A 21,419-nucleotide genomic window follows, 5' to 3' on the forward strand; every position below is an offset into this window, starting at 1 on the left:
AGTGCTTCCTTCCCTGCTGGCATACTTGGAGCCAGCATGAAGCTTACCTCCCCAGCATGTGGGATGGGAGACAGAGGTCGCTGTCACAGCTATTCCATTCATGCAGGGATTCTGTGGTATTGAGGGCTTAGTGCGAGACCCCCACCCTGACAAACTTTGGGAAAATTTACTTACCCTCTGTATTCCAGGGTTACTTCTGCAATCCTCACAGCGGTGATTGTCAAGCTAGTTTTAAAGCACCTTTGTATAGCTGGACAAAAGATGATGTAGAATTATAAAGTCTTATTGTAATTGTTGCTACTATTAGAAGATAAAGGCTACAAAACAGTAACACCTTTACATGTCTAATATTGGGATATCCAGCTGCTGTGGTCAAATCAGAGCTATATATATTCATACTTACACACAATCATAGAATATCAGGGTTGAGAGGGACCTCAGGCGGTCATCTAGTCCAACCCCCTGCTCAAAGCAGGGCCAATCCCCAGACAGATTTTTTTTACCCCAGTTCCCTAAATGGCCCCCTCGAGGCTTGAGCTCACAACCCTGGGGTTAGCAGGCCAATGCTCAAACCACTGAGCTATCCATATCCTTTCCTGCACATCTGTGTTTGTATACACATAAACATGCACACATTTTATGTATATTTAAATATATACGCTCACTCAAAAACTGTAAAGTAATCTGCAAATCCAAGCCAAAACTCTCATTCACAATTTTATGGCACAAAACCCAGTGCAAACAGAATAGCCCCAGGCTGTCTCTTAGGACAGTGTCCTGCATCCCCTGCCAGCTTACGAAAGTCTCAAACTCCCTTCTTAATCTTAAAAGAAATCTTCAGTAAGTTTGTGCATCTCACCTGCCACCACAGCTAATATATCTTTTCAAGGCTGAAATGAATTTAGATTCCAGTATTTTTCTTGCACCCACCCTCATATCTTCTTATTGTTCACAGAATATCAGGAAGGGACCTCAGGAGGTATCTAGTCCAACCCCTTGACAGATTTTTGCCCCAGATCCCTAAATAGCCCCCTCAAGGATTGAAGTCATAACCCTGGATTTAGCCGACTAATGTTCAAACCACTGAGTTATCCCTCCCCCTGTTAATAGCTTCATGCACTATCTGCCTATAGATAGCTGCTCTACTATATGTATTTGTCTTTTAAGTATAGCAATTTTTAGGATGTTTGTTTGTTTTTTCTTTAGCGTATACATCTATTGGTAACCTATCTCCATACACACAGCTCTCTAATGGAAGGCAGTGTGGCCTAGTGGACAGCGCACTGGCCTGGGGCTTGGGAGACCTAGGTGCTCTGCCTGCTGGGTGGTGATGGGCAAGTCACTTCTCCCTAGGCCTCCAAAAAGTGGGGATAATGCTACTGACCTCCTGGTAAAGTGCTTTAGGATCTAATCATGTAAAACACCATTTGAGAGCCATTCTAATCATTTTAAATTTGACACTTTGATTAAATATTATTTGATAATTCAGCTGTTTCTTTAGAACAAAAGAAGTGCCTGACTCTTCCTTTCTTTTCTTTTCTTTTTTTAAATCACCTTTCTTGCTGGGGTAAGATTTTTGGATGGAGACTTCCCTTTCTGTGAAATAGAAATAAATAACGCCCTGGCTTTCTGAAAAACCCTGAGGCTTCAAGATGTTGCTAGAAAAGAAAGAAACCCATTCCAAGATATTTAATTGTACAGGGGGCTTACAGGATTGATCGAGAGCTTAGCTTTTTACAATAGTCCAGTGAATAAGAAATGCTCCTGACAAACGATCAATGATAGGATAATCACTCTTTATCCCCCCCCTCCTCATTGTTACCTTCTTTCTTTCAGGAGAACAGGGTTCAGAAGTCAAAAATCTTTATAGACGCTGCTTTTAAATTAAGCAGAAAATAGACATTGACATATTTGTTAATCTCACCTAAATCATTACTGGGTCTAGCTAGTTTGTCTGTACAAGAGAGTGGCAGACAGCCTAGAATACATGAGTGTTCCTGGCTTTAGTGCAGACGCTGCCGTTTGAAGTGTACAGAGAAACATGAAGTTGAAACAATTCTTTTTTAAATTCTTCAGCTATAAAACAGTAGAGCATCCCCACCATCATTTAACATGCTTACGTTGAAGGCCTGAGCCGAAAAAATTATTGTATACGTAACGTGCGATTTTACAAAGCGGGGACGCAGTCTGCATATGGCCTCGAACTTGCTAACAGAGCAGCTGTGCTGTCTGTGGTGCTGACTCCGCTTTGGCTGCGTTCACAGCTGCACTCTGCTCCAGATTGATTCCAGACCCTGGCCCTTTCAAACTGGACCGTTTACGTGGCATTGTACGGCCCAGAGGAGTGACGGTCACCTTCCACATCACCCAGCCAGGAAGCGTGACAGCCTGACAATAGCTGATCTCCTTTCATTACATTTAATCCCATTGACATGGCTTCGCAAACAATAAAGAGCAGAAAGCTGGTGGCATTCACAGAGCCCAACGGAGGAGGCGCCAACAGGAAGGAAAGGAATGTTGTCCAGTGGCTAGAGAAAGGGGGCCGACAGTCAAGTCTCCTGGTTTTTATTCTATGTTACTAGGTAACTCACTTAACCTTTTTCTGCCTCACTTTCTGCTCTGTACCGTGAGAATAATTGTGCTTGCATATCTCCCAGGGGCATTGCAAGGTGAAATGAATTAACATTTGTAAAGCCTCTTCCTTCTGGCGGGGGGGGGGGGGGCAGGTGTTATAGAAGTGCAAAGGAAGGTCATTGTTTACTAGGGCTTCCCCAGCCACACACTATCTAAAGCTGTGAACCTACAACAGGAGCTTCACAGCATCTGCTCAGGCCCCAGTGTAGGTGGGAGGTTAAAACCTCCACAATTCCCCCGAGCGTCTGGTAGCATGTAATTGGGCTCAGCTTGCACTCTGTGCTCGAATCGAACCAAGACTGGCGTTAAGTCCCCTGCCTCTGCACAAGCGCCTGTTGTGCGCGTCGTCGTGTGGCCGGGGGAGAGAATTAACCTGCTCTCCTTGCACTGGGCTTAGGGCCAGTCTTGCCCTGCAGTAAGTGAGTGCACCTTCAAAGGAGCTGCACTTGCTTACACCGAGGCTAACTGTGGCCCGTTGGCTGAGCAGGGGAGAATTCAGGTTCTCAGTCCCCCGTGGTGGAGTGGTTGCTTTTAGGAATTATTTTAACAAGTCATTCTCGGTGGGGAGGAGAAAGACGGTTTTTAGGTCTCAGTTGAAAATGAGTTTGGTTGAATCCTGGTCTCGATTAATACACGCTGCAAAGCCACCTCACAGCGCTTGAGCTTTGTATGAGACTGTCCACTGGCTGGAAACAGCAATGGGCTGCTGCAAGACAATACATAGCAACTTTGGCAGCGCAGTCGTGGGCAGAATCATAGCCCACCTTATGCCTTGCTCAGTTAGTTCTTCTGGTTTCTTTCACAAGGCTACACTAATCCGAACGCTGTAATTTCATTTCATTGAAAGCAATATAATTTCATTTTGCGCACAAACCTTTAAAATAAACAAAAATAAGAGCTCAGCGGGACAGTGTCATTTTGACGTCTTTGTCGTCCTATTCTCCAAGTTCATATGGGAGCTATCGCTAGACCGTGTACCTTGACTGACAGCAGGTAACTTAAATGAGTAAAGTGTTTTGTGACCTCTTGCAATATCTCTGAATGTAGCTTGTGCCGCCCCTGTAGTGAGACTGTGAAAACTGATAGGCACTAGTAGGAAACAAATGCTAGGGAAGTGTAAAGCCGTGTGTGTGTTTGCATTAGACATTAATTTTGTCTGTAGTTTTAGAAAACTATAACACTCTGAGACATTGTTAATTTATGGGGATAAGTCCTGTCGTTATGTCTCTTAAATCATGGCTTAATTCATTGGCATTTAAATCATGTTAGCAGAAGCTTTCTGTTACTTGCTTTAGAAAGGTTTCTTGCTAATGTAGTTTGACTGGCCAGTGCAGATCAAGCAGTACCGTTTTTCAGCCATTTCTAGGGAACATTGCAGGAGCGTTTCTCAGAGCCTCAAAACTGCCAGGTATTGATAAAGCCTAACGGAGGTGCATGTAAAAGTGAAAGGAACTCTAGGTGGGAATGCTGTTACATTTGAAAGAAGGGGAGTTGAAACCCAGCATGGTGATGATCGCTGATGGTCTGAGCCAATATTATAGATTTGTCTTTGCCAGATAGCTCCATCAATACTGTAATCAATAAGGCATTTGCCTTCATGTAGTATGAGATGACACTTGCCGTCGTGCTCAGGAATATCTAGTCCTGCCCGTCTTTCCAGGTGAGGCTGCTAACTTTCCAAACCGGAACCGGGCCGCAAGCTGCAGCCTCGACAGGAACCTGGTTTGATTTACACTAAGCTCTGCCCTTTTGTTGTTGCCTGTTTGACAAGAACGGTTTTTGGTCCTTCTGGTCAGGGCCTGGGGGTGGGGTGTGACTCAGTGAGCAGCCCCAGAGGTGAAAAGCCCACTGACCAGGTGAAGACTGCTCTAATTAGAGAGTGTTTTGTACAAATTGGAAGTCAAGACTGTCAGCGTGAGATCAGTGTTGATGGAGTTCTGCACCCTCGCAGGTTGGAGAATGTAAGCTGGGCCTAGATGACAGCAGAGCGTGGTGCATGGCTGGGTCAGCCTGAAGAGCTCCAGTCTGATGGTTCCAGTGCGAGGGGCGAGCACCTTCCTTCTCTGTAGAGCTGTGCCTGTACTCTGATGTATTCCACACCAGCAGTGCTGTGTGTGTGTGTGTGTGCGCGCGCGCGCGCACGCTCAGTGCTACTGCACAGTACACCAAAGAACAAGATAGGATCATCCTTTTCTCATTCATTTCTCATTCCCATGTCAAATTTGTGGGATAAATACCTACTGCACTTGGATGGTTCCGGGAGGAGCTACTTCTCTGGAATTTAGGCAGAGCGGGGGACCTCAGCTGCTGATTTCAGATCCAAAGATTGGTGCTGTTCAGATCAAGTTTTTTGGTATGGCCCATTATGATGACAGTAGTCATCTGCAAGCTTTGGACCAAGTTCCTGAGTAATGGGGTGCAGGGAGCTGACCCAAACCCATCAACCTCCATCTTTATTTTCTGCAATAAGAAGTTTCTAATGTGCTCAGATGACCTCGTGAATGGGCAGCATCCAAGAATGTAGATATATGGATAGGGAACTTCCATGTTCACAGAGTGACTGTCCCTGGCTGCTTCAGGATACAGATGGGAAGAAGCAGATACCAGGTTTGACCTGGGCTTTTCCTCCATCAATAAGTGCATGTTTCCCGAGAAGACAATCATCCCATCCCTGGGTTTTCATTCAGTCTTCACCACCCAGCCCACACACGTATGGTTCAGTGCCATGGCTACCCTGGGTCTGTACAAGCTGGAATTCCAAGTGGTGGTGACCGATGACAAACTAGGGAAAAGTTAAGAAAGTAACTGACTCTCGTGGATGTGTGGCATTTTGACCTGCCATTAGGATTTCATGATTTTAGGAGGTTGTCGTGTGTGTGTGTGTGTGAGAGAGAGAGAGAGAGAGAGCTTGGACGGGGCTGTTAATGCAGTCACACTGCTGATAATAAATAATGTAGTCATATCGGTTTTCATTTTACCAACATTAACTACCGAATCCTCACAATTGTCTCGTGAAGTAGGTAGATCGGTATTGTACTCATTTTACACGTGGAAAACTGAGCCCCAAGGCCACCCAGCGAGTCATTGCAGAGCCGGGATTAGAACATAGAACTCCCCACTTCCCAGTTCTGTGCCTGAACTTCCAGAAACACACTGCCTCAGCAGTCGCATGAGTTCTTGGAAGCCACATTGTTGGAGAGGAGCTGGGGAAGGTAGCCGTAAAGAGAAAGCAGAACAAAAAAGCAGAGAAGAACGCACTATGGACTGTGTTGTGAAACGCTAGGCCGTCCAAAGTCCCTCGTGGACTAAAAATGCCATGTTAAAGAATGTTGCTTATTATCAACTACTGGGAAACCAAAAGCCAAAGGGCCAGTCCAGAGAGGAAATGTTACTCCCCCCGCCCCTCCCCAAAAGCACCTAAGCAACATAATGTGTTGAGATCGTGTTAAATGTGATTACGGACGATAAGCAAGCGGTCGGTTGGTCTGCCAAAGCTGGGGTTCTTTGCACACACCCGTTTTAACCCTTCCACGGTCACTATCTGATTCCAGGCACCCCGGAGCTAAGCCCAGCTGAGCGGAAGGAGCTGGAGACCAAGCTGAAGGAACGGGAGGAATTCCTAATTCCCATTTACCATCAGGTAGCGGTGCAGTTTGCTGACTTGCATGACACGCCAGGCCGGATGCAGGAGAAGGGTGTCATTACTGTAAGTATAATGGATCCTTTCGTACAATTCCCGTCAAAAGGCCCGGCGCACGTACGTGCACTGAATGCAGCCGAGGAAATTGTCAGACGGAGATGAACGAGTGCGGCCATTTCTGAAATCTTCCAAGCCCCGGCCAGTTACTGATAGAGCAAAGCAGGATCAAAGACTCACGCACCCAGTAAACCTCATGCCCAAGTGCCCTCTCCCAGTAATTCTTGCCACGGCCGTATCCCTCCCCAGTCCCGCCCTCTGCCTGAGTCGGTCCAGCTCCTTGACCTAGTATTAATGTTTTGTGCTTTCCAGCACCCTTACTTACCCCTACTGGTTTGTGGTCCCACACTTTCATTTGTCAGCCTGCAACCAGCCAATTGATTTAAAAAAAACTCACCAGACACTTCCCTTTCCAATGGAAAACTCATCATTCGCAGGCAGACGAGTAGGAAGTAAAGACACTAAATGGATGCACTCTGTGGTCTTTGGCTGACCTTGTTTGAGCAGCGAGTAGAACAGATGAGCTGTAGCGGAATAGTAAAGTCCAGCTCCATTGCCGGAGCTTTAACCTGGGCTGAGTTAGTCACCCTGATGGCTTTCCGAATGCAGTCTGAATTGTATTTTCCCTGGGGAAGTTTGGAATGCGGACGTGTTGGGGATTTTTCCTTGAGGCTGCTTGTTTCTCATGATGTGTTGATAAATCGGTGTCCCCCATTGTGGAAGGGAAGAGAGTTTAGAAGGGAGCGGGGAGAACAGATGTGCAGGAGGCCGAGTTAGTATGACAAGGTGGGCAGTTTCAAAACTCAGCACTCGGAATACTTTTTGCCACTGTGGTTTTGTTTTGCAAGCAGCCTCACTGAACATATCCAAGCCTGAGCCTCTCCCCAGTCCCTGCCTTTATACCCGCTAGGGGCTAAGGGAGCTTCTCTGTGAGCTGAGGTGGACGTAAGGGTAAATGGGCATCGATCCACCAAAACTTTGCTCTCAGATTCTTCCTCCAAACCCAGTCTCCCCTCCCGTGAGAGACTCTCCCTTTCAGTCACCTTCCCACCCCAAATGGGTACAACATTTTTCTCCTCTCTTACATCTCCATTTTCTGCCCAAGTGAGCGAACGCACCCTAGCGGGCAGCTTAATGAGCACTGCCCTGCTACTCTGCGCCACCTCAGAGCCCCACTCTGATTGCAGTGGCCAGGTCCCAAGGATCCTGCCTTAATCTGTGGGAGCTAAATATGGCTCTGGCATCTGGGTTTTCTGACCTCACTCATTTCCCCTCCTTCACCATCTGGGTCTTGCACAGGATGTTCTAGAGTGGAGAACCTCCCGTACTTTCTTCTACTGGAGACTAAGGCGCCTTCTGCTGGAAGACTTGGTCAAGAAGAAGATCCATGATGCCAATCCTGAGCTGACAGATGGACAGATCCAGGCCATGTTGAGGCGCTGGTTCGTGGAAGTTGAAGGGACAGTAAAGGTAAGTTTTCCTAAGGCCATGGTCCCTCCCTGGTTGTACCCAGTTGAGTTCAGTGGCCTTGCAGCAAAGACAAACCGGGTCCCTGGTTCTAATAGGAATACCCTGCGTGATTGACTGTGCAGAGACGGGGGACAGTGGAGTGAAGTGCAGAGGCATTCCAGGTGGCTCCTTGAAATCAGGCTGCTAGGAACAACAGGGCAGCTGCGTACTTCAAGCCCTAGATTGTTCTGCGTGAATGATGGGATGTGGGAAGTGCTGGGTCTTTATAGCAACGTGGTCAAGTGTGAATACGGGATAGGTCAAAGAGGCAAAAGATTTTCACGTTCAGTCGGTTTTCCCAAGTGTGGTGTTGGAGAACATACCATTGGCAGCCCATGTTCTTGCCTTCCGTTCTTTAAAGTCCTGGCTATTGTAGCAGAAAGGCTCCCCTTTCCTTCCCCCTCCATACAGAGGTTATAGCTGTAAAATATCCTCAAGCACCTAAATTGCTTAGGCAGGATTTGTATTTTTCTGTAGGAGGGATGCATTCCAATGGGTGATGATAGGATGTACCATTAAAAAAGAACTAAGCTGCAAAGTATGTCTGGAAAATTAGTCTGAACATGCCGATTGGGAGTATTAAGTATGAACGTGACATTTGTCCGCTATAGCTACTTAAAACACAGCCTTGACCCAAACTGTCTGCAATGGCCTTTGGCAGAATTTCCAGCGGAAGCTGGCACTGGAAGTTCTACAAGTGTAAAATGAGGCTTAACAATGCTGGGTTAGCTCAGTGAAGTGTCTTCTGCCTTGAAGAGGTCACAGGGCCTCCTAGCTCTAAGATTTCCTGGTGAATGGGAAGAGAGAGCCTGCTGCAAAGAGCTGCTCTTTCTCAGGGCTTGGGCTTCAGTTCAACCGCAGAAGAAATGTCACATGGACCCCCACAGTTGACATTAACTGGCCTCTTTGTTGGCAGCCTCCACAGAGGCCAAGGACCGAATGGGTCATGGAAACAGAACCCTCTTTTACCCTCAGAGGTGGCCTCTCCCGGTAGTGTTGAGACAGAATGTGGGGAGAGCTGCACGCTGTACTGTGTGATAACTTCATGGGTCAGCAGAGGATCAGTCTTCAAGGCTGTCAATCCAGCCCCTTTCATAAGCACTAAATTCACATTTATAATGCAGGCTATCAGCATAGCGGAAAGGGATACTTCACTATATAAAGGGAGTAACATAGCGGAAAGGGATTTGAGAGGTATATAATTAACGTTTTCCTCTGTCCCCATTGACTAAATGCAGTTTATGGGAAACTCTCCTATTAGTATACGTATTGGGGGTGGGGAAGAGAACGTAACTAATTAGCCACTAGAATCCCCAAGAAAGTGAATTATTCTGATTTTTCATCCTTTGAAATGCTGAAACTGTACAGAACGTTCTAAAATGATGGCTCAGTATTTTTAATAAATACTCAGCTTGAATCATGTGAATGAATTAATTCCCCCCACACACACACACCCAATTGTTTGTGTGAGGGGAAAGGATCACTCTTCGTGTGAGACCTTTATATCCCAAATTTCAGTTCAGAGCGGGCATAGATTAGGCAGATCCCTGAAAAATGAGGGACTATTACAGAAGGTGTCGAAGAGCCTTACGTACAGGAAAGAGCGTCTGCCTTTCAAACAATGCACGCTTTGGCCAATCGTTTTATTGCTTCTCTGCAAAACGGCTCACGTTAATTACTTGGGTAAAACCCCTTAACAATGAAAACACGTTCCCACGCTTTCCCTTTGCTTTAGGAAAAGTTCTTCTCCTTTCTGATTCTTGTGTCATCATTCAGCCCCTCTTGTCCTCCTCCCTTCCCTGCCCCAGAAAGGAAGAGACTGTGACAGTGTAAGTGAGTGATGTAATTTTTTTGTTTCCCTTGGAGAAGTCAGTTCTGGTATTGTAGTTGAAACCACTGGAATTGCCAGCTTGCAGATAGCGTGGCGTTCTTGTCTGCCGTTGGGGTGCAGAGATTTAGAAAGGGTTTGGAAAGAAGAAGTCAGAGTTGGAATTTCAAAATCTGTTGAGAGCTATTAGGGGAAGTTGCGATGTCCCTACAAACACTCAGACCTCATTGCACGTAGCTGTATCGGTCTCATTAAATGTACCCCGTCTGGTGCGCAGCCTGCCTACTTAGCCAAAAGATTATTGGCGGCATGATTCAATAATACTTACAATGAAACTGGCCACTAGTAGTACAAAAGATAGAAATTACTAAAAACTATTATTAATTTGTACCCAAGTAGCACCTAAAGGCACCAACTATAACCGAGGCTTCATTGTGTTTGGTGCCGTCCGAACACATAGTAAAAGGGAGCGCCAAAGAGCTTACCGTCTAAATGGACGAGACAAAGGCTGTGACGTTACCCCTTCATTTTATAGACAGGGAAATTGAGGCACAGACAGCTTAAGTGACTCCCTTAAGGTCTCTCGCACAATCTGTGACATAGCCAGGAACTGCTGGACCCAGACCGCCTGAGTCCCAGGACCGTGCTTTCTTTCTAGTTGGGGTTAAACATTGTGGGAATAGATTCTCTTCTTTTACATCTAGAGATCTGTCTAGAAGTGGCTACAATGTGGTTGTAATACCATGTAATTGCCGATTGGTATTTTAGTAATGTTTATACAAGTCTTATTAAGACATGAATAACGATATTTGGCATCTAAATAGCACCTTACAAATGTTCATTAATGCTTGAAAAAGGAGCCCAAAGCCTGGGCTGATAGTCTCATCTTAGAGAAGGATGTCCAAGGCAAAGAGAGGTCCAGTCACGGCGATGCCGTTCTACCTACATTGCACATAGTGTTGCTATCAATCACCAGAGCCTAAGGAAAACCACTTCCAGCTCTGTAGAGCAGTCTCCTAAAGCCCCTTCTGAGCCTCTGAGGTAGAAGCTTGGGGGGATGGTTGGGGGTGGGGAGGAAGAAAAGGAAAGGGTAGTACTGAATAATGTCCGAAATCTTGCACTGTGCCAGCAATATTGGGACAGGATCTGTTACCTTTATGCAGTTCTTGGGTTTTTTCCCCAAAGGAGCGATGTGCCGGTCTGGCACTCATCCCTGTTTTATCAGGCCATCCTACGTCTTGCAAACTAGGAAAGCGGTACAGTGGTGTCTCCAACTTCCTCTGGGGCTGTCCATAAGCTGCGTCTCCTTAACAGGCTGCTAAAGGCGGTAGAGAGAGGCTGGGGCTCTTTCATATTCCGGCCCATTGGCTTTATTTCCTCTGATCATTTTGTTGTTAGTTTTTTTCTGTCTTTCCTTCCTCTTTTTTTGAATTATGCTTGAATTCTGAAGTGGGCAATCTTTGAAAAAAATCTCTGAAGCTCCTGTTTCAGACTTTAAAAATAAAATAAAATTAAAAATCTCCAACACTCTGGGGTTCTAAAAGGGGAGGAGAAGAAAGTTTTCTCGGGGGGAAGAGGGGAGAAGCAGGCTTTCCAAGGTAGTGTCTGAGCATCTTTAGAAGCAGGCATCTCGTTAGCTAATACATTACACCAATCAAGGAGAGTTATCTTAAGCCACAATTAATCTGCTCCCTGGCATATGTTGATAGGAGAGCATCATGCTGTTTCTTAATTAAAAGCAAACGGATTAAAAATGATTAATAAGAGTATTAAATATTCTCTTAAACTAAAAGCGTTGGGATTCTTGGGTAAATCTAGCTTTATGCAGGTCTGCAAATGAAAAGGCATTTACTGGTGGGTTTTTTTTCTCCTTCCTCTGAAATCCTCATAAGTGCCCTACTTTGTACGCAGTGGGCATTTCTTTCACGTCTAGTAGCAGAAGCAAGGAGCAAAAACTAGCAAATTTAAAATAATAATGAAATAAGCTCAAGTGACATCACTGTTTTGAGATAACTAGATACATAGCGCTTTAGAAAAAATCCCAGCGTGACACTGTAAGGCCCTGATCTCTGCCCGATACCGAACATGGCCAGTGCTCTTCATACTAAAAAAATCTCTCTCACCTTGCTGATTTTCAGTACCCAGAAGCCTTTCCACTTACCCTCAGCCCACAGGATGCCTATTGGATTGTTGTCGTAGGGTTGCTCACAAACACAGGCCTATACGTGCCATGCTTTATGTACGTGTGCTAGCCTGTGATGGCTGAGGTTCCTCATGCATATGGGTCTGCACCACTGAGACAGTGGGTTGTTACAATAGGGTGGCTCTAGAGTGACCAGACAGTAAATGTGAAAAATCGGGATAGGGGGTGGGAGGTAATAGGAACCTATATAAGAAAAAGACCCAAAAATTGGAACTGTCCCTATAAAATCAGGACATCCGGTCACCCTCGGTGGCTCGTAGGTGCTGGGTCGCACCCCCTGGTGTGTTGTTCTGGGATGATACTTGTGTCAACACAGGAAAAGAGAGAGCATTTGTGGGTTGTCGAATGGGAAAACTAGCACAGAATTCCACGGGCTTAGGAAATTGATACAAGATTAAGGAACAAACGTGAAGCTTGTCAATCTGGATGTGTCTATGTTAATTTATTGATATGAATCAGAAAAGGTTACCTTGGGAGCAAAGAGTAAACCATACTCACAGCAAGCGTGTCGTTCTAGAAGTATGAAATTCACTCAGAGGACAACAAGCTCTCGGATCAAATCCCGACCTTAGAAGACATACTGCAGCTGGGGGGGGGGAACCTCCCATAGTTCCAGGCTTTGTGGAAAAGGAGAGAGAAACATTTTCACTCAGTGAGAGGTAGCTATTGTACTGAGAATATTTTACTGTTTCTGCAACAATGTTAATGTTTTCCAAACAAGCGAATTCATCTGCCCAACACTCTGGTGAGTTCAGAAAACTTTTCCTTTAGGCAAAGAGTCCCATAAAACACACAGTCTACCGGCCCGGACCCATTTTGGGCTAGAAAAGTATCATTGCTATCAGTCACGTGTTAGGCACATGCGTGTCGGTCATCATCAGGGTGAACGTAGATTCTGGAAGCGGTGCCATTTTTCGATAGCATGTAATTCGTCACGGTTATTGGGCATCCAATCTGAAAAAAAGGGCCATCGCTCAAAGAAACAGAGTCTAATTTTGACCAAAATTGGCAGAAAGTTTTTAAATACAATTGATAATGTAACTCAGTACTCAAAATAGTGCTGTTTTGGAAAGTTAGAGAAATCATTAGCCCGAGGTGATCCATTTTCTCCTGTACTTTTTTGTCTTTGGTTAAAGCACAAGTCTGTCATATGACAGTATGAGCTTCCTTGTACCAGGGAATACATCAAAATATTTGTCATTATTTCTAGCACGGACCGATTTGAGAAAAAATTTTGTCTCCTATTTTTATGACGTTATGCTGATAATACGACCCCTTTATAGTAAAACGTATATGTTTGATGTTATCCTTTTGGCTGGAGATGTAAGTCTAAAGCACGTATGGTACCATTGTAATTATCTATCGCTGAATACAATGGCAATACATGTACAGTGCTTAAATAGTCGTAATGGCTCGTAGTACAGGGGCTGTAGACCATCTGTCTGGTATGAATACATCATGGGAATAACAAAGTTAATGCACGTACTCTTATGTAACCCCTACATATAACCAAACACAGCACCCCTATGACCTACGTTTACTCACTCAGATAAGCATAGTAATGAGCAGAAACTTCAACCATGTCTACTGCCCCTCAGACTTTGTCTCTGATGTATTCAATAGGCTGTTGCTGCACAAGTCACCGCCACGGTTGCACGCATAGGAGACCATCTCACGTGGTCTGTGGTAGTTGCATGTCCTTGTTGCACAGGTGCTCTCGCCGCTACTGCGTGGGCCTGGCTTCTGGTGCAGGGGGCAGCACCTCATTTTAGGAACAAACTATCCCATGCTATCAAACCGCCATTGTTAAGAGGCTGCTTGACGATCCTAGAGCGTTGCAGGACTCCATATGTCTGACTGACTGGCAATTTGCATGCGTCAGGTGCTGCCTGAAGGAGGCAGTCGGTGGTGGCAGTTTCTCTTTTGTTTTGAAGTATCAGCTGCGGCGTGTCAGTAACCTAACTAACTGCAGGCTGTTCTTTATAGGCCTGCTCCAAGGGCAGAAACAAACACTCAGAGCTGGTCACATGGCCCAGGGTGGTACAACAAGCTAGAAGGGAGCTATGTATCTGCCTGTTGATGGCTTCATAGATTAGGACCATTACTTTGAAGTGATTGCATGGATGGACCTGACCTGACCTAACCAGAGAGTTCACGAATACCCAAGCGGGAGTTGAACCAAGCAGCCCTTTCTCAGTATCACTAGCAAGGGTTGAAGGCCGGTAACTGCAGTCCTAACAAACAACATGCAAATCCCCCAGGCAGAAAGCGCTGGCCCTTTCTATGATTTTTTTTTCGGATTGGATGCCCAATAACTTTGAAACATGACATGTGCTTGAAAACTGCTCCACTTCCAGAAGCTGTGTCCACCATCTCCCTAAAATGGGCAATGAAATTTTTCTAGCTGATGGATTACTCTAACTAACTCAGTCACTCATTAAGAAGACCCCCTTTTTAAACTGGCGGGTAGACTTAGGCTTTTGTCTCCAGGTCTCAGGCCTGGGATTCCTTCTGTCGTCTTGAGTCAGAGACCAAATCCCTGGGGAGCCAGGGCTACGCTGGGACCGTGGAAAAAGAGGATATGATGCCTGTTCTAAAATACCCACTATGGGGCTAGTCAAGAGCGCTGAAGTGGTTTGGCATTGTTTTGCTTTCTGATGCATTATTTTCCCTTGTGCTTTTACCCCTGTAACGTGACGTGCTCTACAGTAGGAATTGTCATGATGCTTATTTGGCTTTGTAAAGTGTTGTGTTGTTGAAGCGAGAGGCAATGCTGTTTCCAATCCCAGAGCCACTGAGAGGTGGTGTGGTTTTTTTTGTTTGTTTGTTTGTTTTACTACTCACCTCTTAAATTACTGTGTTGAGCTCATTGTCATTCTGACGTTGACTTCGTAGCAATAACAGCGAAGGATAGCGCACCTTTAAATGACAAGCTTTATGTTTAATTACCCAAATCAAATGACATAAATATGAATGAGCGCTAATGGTGGTACTTTGGTTTTTCCAGAAACCATTAACAAAACGATTCTTGAATGATTTGTAAAGAAAATGAGAGGAGAAAAGAGGAGCGAGAAGGCTATTAGGCATCTCACACACTCCTGAATTATTATTATAGTCAACTACCTAGCGAATATCAGGCTAAATGATCTTGCAAAAAAAAACAACGTGATTTGTGGCTGAGGTTTTTCATGGTTGTAGACACCTTGACCTGTTGTGTTACGCTCACGTCTACTAAAATGGGGGTTAGGTGTCTTGGTTGGTTATAGACTCGAGCCTAGTTAGAGGACTGACAAAATGCTGCAGTGACATGTTCAGTTTCTCTTAGGCTTCCACTAGGGGCCATCATGATCCTCTAGTCTGACCTCCTGCACAGAGGCAACAGAACTTCACCCATCCACTCCTGTCATAGAGCCGTAATCTCTGGCTGAGTTACTGACATCAAATTGCAGACTCCACCATTTACTCCAGTTCAAACCAGTGACCTATGCCCCGTGCTAAACAGGAACGTGAAAACTCTCCAGAGTCTCTGCGAATCTGACCTGGGGAAAAAGTCCTTTCCCTTGTAAACTGCTCCAGAGAACTGCCGCTTTGACGTAGCGCCATGTGCGTAATAAAGGAGTTTGGTTTTGGAAGTACCACGTCTCTTTGAGAAGCCTGTCTTTCTTTACCAAAAAAATAACAGAAAAGTAAAAACTGTTGAGGTTTTTCAGTGACAATGAGGAGTAGCTAAATGCAGGAGCCAAGGTCTGGCAGGGAGCTAATGGAATACACTTTGGGTATTGCTTTGACTCGTTCCCATATCACCAAACCATTCCATACAACAGATGCTCTGCTCCAGAGAAGCCAAGTGCCAGAATACCGGTTTGTGTGTTGCTCTAGTCCCTTTTAGGAGAATCCCACTTTCTCTTAAACTTGCTGGAACTTCAAACATAACTAAAAAAACACGCAGCCCCTCCCCACTTGGCACTAACTATAGCAGAGACAACAAGTACGCTGGTGCCTAAGAGCAGGTTTGCCTCCTTGCGTACAGGGGATGATGGATGCGTGACCGCTAGTTGTGCTAGACCGGGCCTGTCGCTGAGAGGAGACCTCCGTGAAAGCTCCAGGGAATGGGCCCTGGGTGTAAAATAGAGCTGGTTGAAGAGGTGTTTGTTGGGTAAAGTTTATCATTCCGTTGCCTCGTGAGAAAGAAGAGGGCAGCAGCCCTCCGAGCAGAGGCACCTAACCCACAGCGCTAAAACTGTGGAGTTCCCGCCTCCGTGGTTTCCAGTCAATCACATGTGAAGGAGGGAGATACAGAACAAGTATATCATTCTCTGACTTCTGCTAATTGTTAGTTGCATTCCATAGCCATAAAAGTTAACTGCACCAGGAAATCACAAAGACTCTTCTGCCTAATATCTTACCCACCGTTGCCAGTAATTGCTAATTAAATTTCAGAAATGGTAGCGTTGGGAGCAGGCTAGCGCAGTCTGTCATTAGAAGTTCCACAGGACCCCAGTGCTCATTCTGGAACCATTTCGGCGACACTTGCCGTTTGTTTGTTTGCAGGCGTACTTGTGGGATAACAATAAGGATCTAGTGGAGTGGCTGGAGAAACAGCTAACGGAAGAAGACGGCGTTCGCTCAGTGGTGGATGAAAACATCAAATACATCTCCAGAGACTACATCCTCAAACAAATACGCAGGTAAGCCGACGCCCGATTTCTAACGACGAGGCGGCGCGCTAGAACTAAATCCTCACCCCCACTTTAGTAAGCAAAAAAGCTCCCTCTAATTTCAGCGGTGGACTGTGTCTACGTGAGGGCTTTTGTCCCCTAACTTTTTCCACGCTCGCTAACCGTTGCAGCTCTGAGGGCGTTACCGCAATGACAGTATGAATGCAGAGGACTATCGTCATCTAAGCCTTCTCGGCCGAGGGCCGGAGATCCCGCAGTGGGAGATTTGGGCACAGGGAGCCCTAGTATAGGCGATAAGACCAAAGCAACTAGAATTTGGCCCTCGAGTGCTCAGTCCCTCCAGGTAATTAGATGGCCCGCCTCCCTGCAGTTTCAGACTGTCAGGGAATTTGTGAGGTGTTTCTGTAAATAAATGGACAGGGTGCGGTTGAAATCGAGTTTGGTTTTATTTTTTAAATACATGCACTTAGCTTCAGTAAAAGCCCTCAGATTGTTAAAACTGAGCGTGTTTTAGAACTCAAACCTGAAACGTTTTTACTTGTCTTCATATCAAGTTGACTGAATACAAAACCTAAACGTGACATTGTTTTCACAAGACATTTTTAGCGTCGGTATCATTTGAGTCGAAGGTGTCTGTAGTCCACGAAAACCCCGCAGCTCAGAGGCCCTGCTTCAGCCCCACTGATGTTAAGAGCACACTTTGCCGAAACAAGGTCACGGAAGCCCCAGTAAATCGGGTTAATACTAGCGGCGTTCCCCATATTGATACAAATACAGGAAAATTAAAGCGGCTCCATTTTCTCTGCATTAATGTGAGCGGGTAGCGAGGAAAGCTCTCTGCGCTACACTACCCTATTGTCTCCCGCTAAAGGCTTAGCGGATATTCGGTAGGGTAGAGTGTGGCCGCAGGCCTTCTCGGATAGGTTTAGGATTTCGTCTGTGTCTGTCTCACCTAAAGGATGAGCTCTCTGTTCCCTTCCACAAATCCTTCTGCTGCTCAAGTGCAATAGTACAGAATGTGCTTCTGCGCCTACTCTTTTCTCTGGGGAAACCGGACCCAGCTTCTAATGTCCCTTTGGTTCTGATTAATTTTCAAAGATTATGCAGCAGGACAAAGTGCACAGTGTAATCCAAACGTCGACACTATTTTCTCTCTCATTAGGTACCAAAATGCAACTTGATTATAGACTGGAAAGCCTCCAGAGTCTTGCAGCCTTTCCCCAAAACACATAACTAGAGTTAGAGGGGAATGTGAGGTACCAAATAGCGAGTGCACGTGAAATGACTGAGATGGAGACAGACAGCTCTTTAAATCACATCACGGTGTTTCTGGAAAAGAGAAGGTAGCCTTGGGAGCAGCCTTCTAGATCAGGGAGCGTGATTCTCGCATCTTCCTCTTTTTGCCCATTACAATCCTTGATACTGCCCCGAGTTTATTCCCGGTTGTGCAAAAAGCATTTTGAAGAGGAAGCGTCTCCTATCGGGGAGAGTCCCACCCCCTCCGGCATCCACACGTACCTGACCTCCCTTGTGCATCTGTGCATTGCGTGGTGCCGAGACGCTGTCCTCTTAGCAAATCTAAGATCTGCTTGGGCTCAGTTCATAATAAACCTCTTGCTGGCTTGTGCAGACGCTTTTAAAGATCCTCTATTTCGATCACCCTTTAGAGCAGGGAATGAGATTGCGTGAAAATTTTTGGGCTTAAAGAAATTTAGCCAGCTGAGTACAGCCCAGTGTGCAAACTCTGTCAAGTTGCGCCAGGAAGAAGGGGCTAGCGGTTGAGGTGAGATGGGGGTCGTTGCTAAGCCTGTCGTCTTTGCAGCTTGGTGCAGGCCAATCCCGAGGTTGCCATGGATTCCATCGTCCACATGACCCAGCATATATCCCCTACGCAGCGAGCCGAGATAGTGCGTATTCTTTCGACGATGGACTCGCCTCCTTCGACATAAGAGGATCCGGTTCCCGCCCTCTTCCCTTTCCTGTGACAAAAGGCTCAGTTGTGACCACTGTACTGAGAAGAGGAAACAAAAGGAAGGATGGTATTTTTAATTTTTAAAATCAGACTGACCGGAGGGAGCACACTCTCCGGCCCCAAAAACATACATAAGGAAGACAAACTGCTGAGGATTTAACTTATGGCTGTCTAACTGTACCTTATTTATTTAACGAAGAGCGACTGGACCAATGCGTCAGCTAGCTGTCTGGCTGCCCTCTGAAAGCGGTAGGAAAAGGCAATGAAGGGTACTGTGGTACCGTGAGGTCTTAGAGCAGCAAAGCAGGGGCTCTCTTACACTATGCCTCTCTCCCCCTGCATCGTTCTAGTCCTTCCCCTCCCCCAATCTGGTGATGGTGGTCTTGTTTCAGTAGACAGATATGCCAGTGGCATCGGCGAGTAAGAAGCACTGGCTGCACCAGTGGAGTGCTGGCCGGTCAGGGGTTTGTTAAACGCGCATGGGAAGATACTACAACGAAATGGGAAAAGCATTGCGTGGTTCTGTTACGCCGGGGAGGAGCTAATCTTGCCCTTTCCTCTCTGACGGTCGCAAGTTTCACAACACGTCAGTCTTGGTTGTTTACCTAGTACCTGTTGTTTCAGTATTTTCATTCCAGGGGCTAGACTGCAGGCTTTCGGGGTCTGAGATAGGGCAGAGATGAGCTGGTAACCTGTAAATAGTTAGGTCACAATTATTACTGTTACTGTCATAAACTGGATGCTAGAGGTATGGCAAATGTTAGCTTTTTCTATCCCATGGGTTAATTCCAATCCCACCCAACTCTGGTCCCTGCTCTCATGTGGCTGCAGAAAGAATATAAATTTCCTTCTGCACATTCACAGGCTGTAATTACGGTTGAGTTGACAATTCCGTTACTAGGCGTAGGAAGCAAACTGTCGTTCCATAAAGATGGGGGAAAGTGGCAATAAACATCACAGAAATACTGACATTAAAACCAGCTCACTGTTTCTTACCAATATTTTGTACTTTTGTTACCGAAAGTGATGTTTTTAAAACAAAAAATTCAGCTGCTCAGTCTCGTGTGGACAGAAGCATTTCAGTGCTCATTAGAAAAATGTAAATGGGAGTCTGGGTAATATTTGTAAATAGGACACTTTTATTTTTGCATGTGTTTGTAACTTGTCCCTCCCCTTAAGTGTGTGGCAGTCCTCTATCCATGAGCTGTCCCCTGTGCACTCGATTACTGTAACAGCACCGTCTAGTCAGTCAATACTACACAACAAAGCACAGTCAGTCACACGGTTAGTAGGTACAGAATACACTTCGACAAACTCTGTCAATGTTATTTTCTTTCTCATCTACACCACCAAATAGCTAATGAATACTTATATTTATTGTTCATTTGACAGAGTGATGTGGCTAAGTGAGGCTGCACTGTATCCAAAACTTTCTTGGGAAGTTTTACACACAACTAAGTAAAGATTACAGCAGTGACCCCAGCTCAGAATCATTCAAGGAAAATGTAAACCTGAAATTCCCAGAAACATTCTCTTGAACACTATGTATGTAGAACTAATTTAGCAGACACTGAGGAGGCCTGGTAAGAATTTCATCACTGGGAGTTCTGCATAAGGATTTTAAATTGCTTTGGCAGCTAGGTTGATTTCCCCCCCCCCCCAAGCAACAAGGCTGTATCTTTTATTGAGGGTTCCTGGTGGTGATATAAACCACAGCACAACATCTAGTCTTAATTATTTTCATTGGTATGGATGTGAAAAGTTGTATCAAAGCGATCATGTCACTGAGGGCTTGTCTATAGTTATTGAATGATTGCTGCTGCAGTGAGCAATTCAGAGGGTCTTCATTAAACCTGCTAAATTGACCGCCAGTCATTCTCCTGTCAACTCAACTCCTGTACTCCACCTGATCGAGAAGAGTGAGGAGTTGACGACGTGTAGCGTGGACCCCACGGTAAGTAGATCTAAGCTACCGCGATTTGAGTTACGCTATTCATGTAGACAAGGCCGTAGTGTCTTTACATATAATTGTCTGATCTTCTACAACTTTTCTTTTCATAATCCGAAGTAAATGTTTCTCCAGAAACATGTTTGTTTTATAATTAACAAACAGTATCAATTTAATTTAAATTTAGAGTGGCTGTTTGTCCCATAGCTATTATAGTGATGCTACCTTTGTATTCTTGCTTCCCAGCAGTGTCAGAAAGTGGTATAAACCATAAAATCAACATTCAACTTTGAGGCAGCAGTTGGGTTGACCAGATCCTCCCTCTTAACCATCCCAAAGACACGTACCCTTTGTCTGGGCTAGTGAATGTGCAAGTGCAGCCAGATGTGTGATTTGTAGTACATGTAAGCAAGCTTGTAAAAATAGCTTAAATCCCTGCTGCCACCTCCTCACTGCTACTTTTAGCAAGACGGCACAGGTGCATCTACACAAGCTGTCTCTGACACCCCCAGCTGCAGTGAAGATGGAGCCTTCCACTGCCAGCCCAAATTCTCTCAGCTACACCTGTAATAGTAAGAATTTGTTTGAATGACCGACTGTTGGTCCTTTCCGTTTTCTGTTGGTGAAGCTCTCAAAAATAAACTTTTCTCCCAGAGTTACTTAGTTGGTAGGCCCTGAAATTACATCTGCTTGTGTTGCTGGCACTCTGATGTACGTAGCCACCGTATAAAAAGAAACCTGTACGTACCGTAATAATTTGAATACACCCATTCTCCTGCGTTGAAAACATTTCTGTGGTAGAGGCTTCTGGGGTCTCACTGCTGATGCATGTGAATCATTGCTCCATCAGTGTTGAGATAGACAGTACAATAAAAGATATGGGAGAAGCACTTTTCCATCCCCCACCACTCATAGACAAGCTAGTGCAGCTTTGAGGAGCCTTGAAGAT

The 21,419-nt window shown here is 45.4% G+C and overlaps 1 protein-coding gene across 4 annotated transcripts in view; it reads left to right on the forward strand.

Moving 5' to 3' along the window:
- The window catches only part of ACACA (acetyl-CoA carboxylase alpha), a 190,277-nt gene extending 169,070 nt beyond the window's left edge, over nucleotides 1–21,207 (forward strand). For all 4 annotated transcript variants that reach the window (XM_032779354.2, XM_032779350.2, XM_032779348.2 and 1 more), the window contains exons 53-56: nucleotides 6,186–6,340; nucleotides 7,631–7,801; nucleotides 16,423–16,559; nucleotides 18,373–21,207. In XM_032779354.2, coding sequence (XP_032635245.1) covers nucleotides 6,186–6,340; nucleotides 7,631–7,801; nucleotides 16,423–16,559; nucleotides 18,373–18,499 — 590 coding nt within the window. In that variant the 3' untranslated portion in view covers nucleotides 18,500–21,207. The remainder of the gene's footprint in view (nucleotides 1–6,185; nucleotides 6,341–7,630; nucleotides 7,802–16,422; nucleotides 16,560–18,372) is intronic.
- The last annotated feature ends 212 nt before the right edge of the window (nucleotides 21,208–21,419 follow it).

This window comes from Chelonoidis abingdonii, chromosome 20, assembly GCF_003597395.2.
Source record: "Chelonoidis abingdonii isolate Lonesome George chromosome 20, CheloAbing_2.0, whole genome shotgun sequence".
NCBI lineage: Eukaryota > Metazoa > Chordata > Testudines > Testudinidae > Chelonoidis > Chelonoidis abingdonii.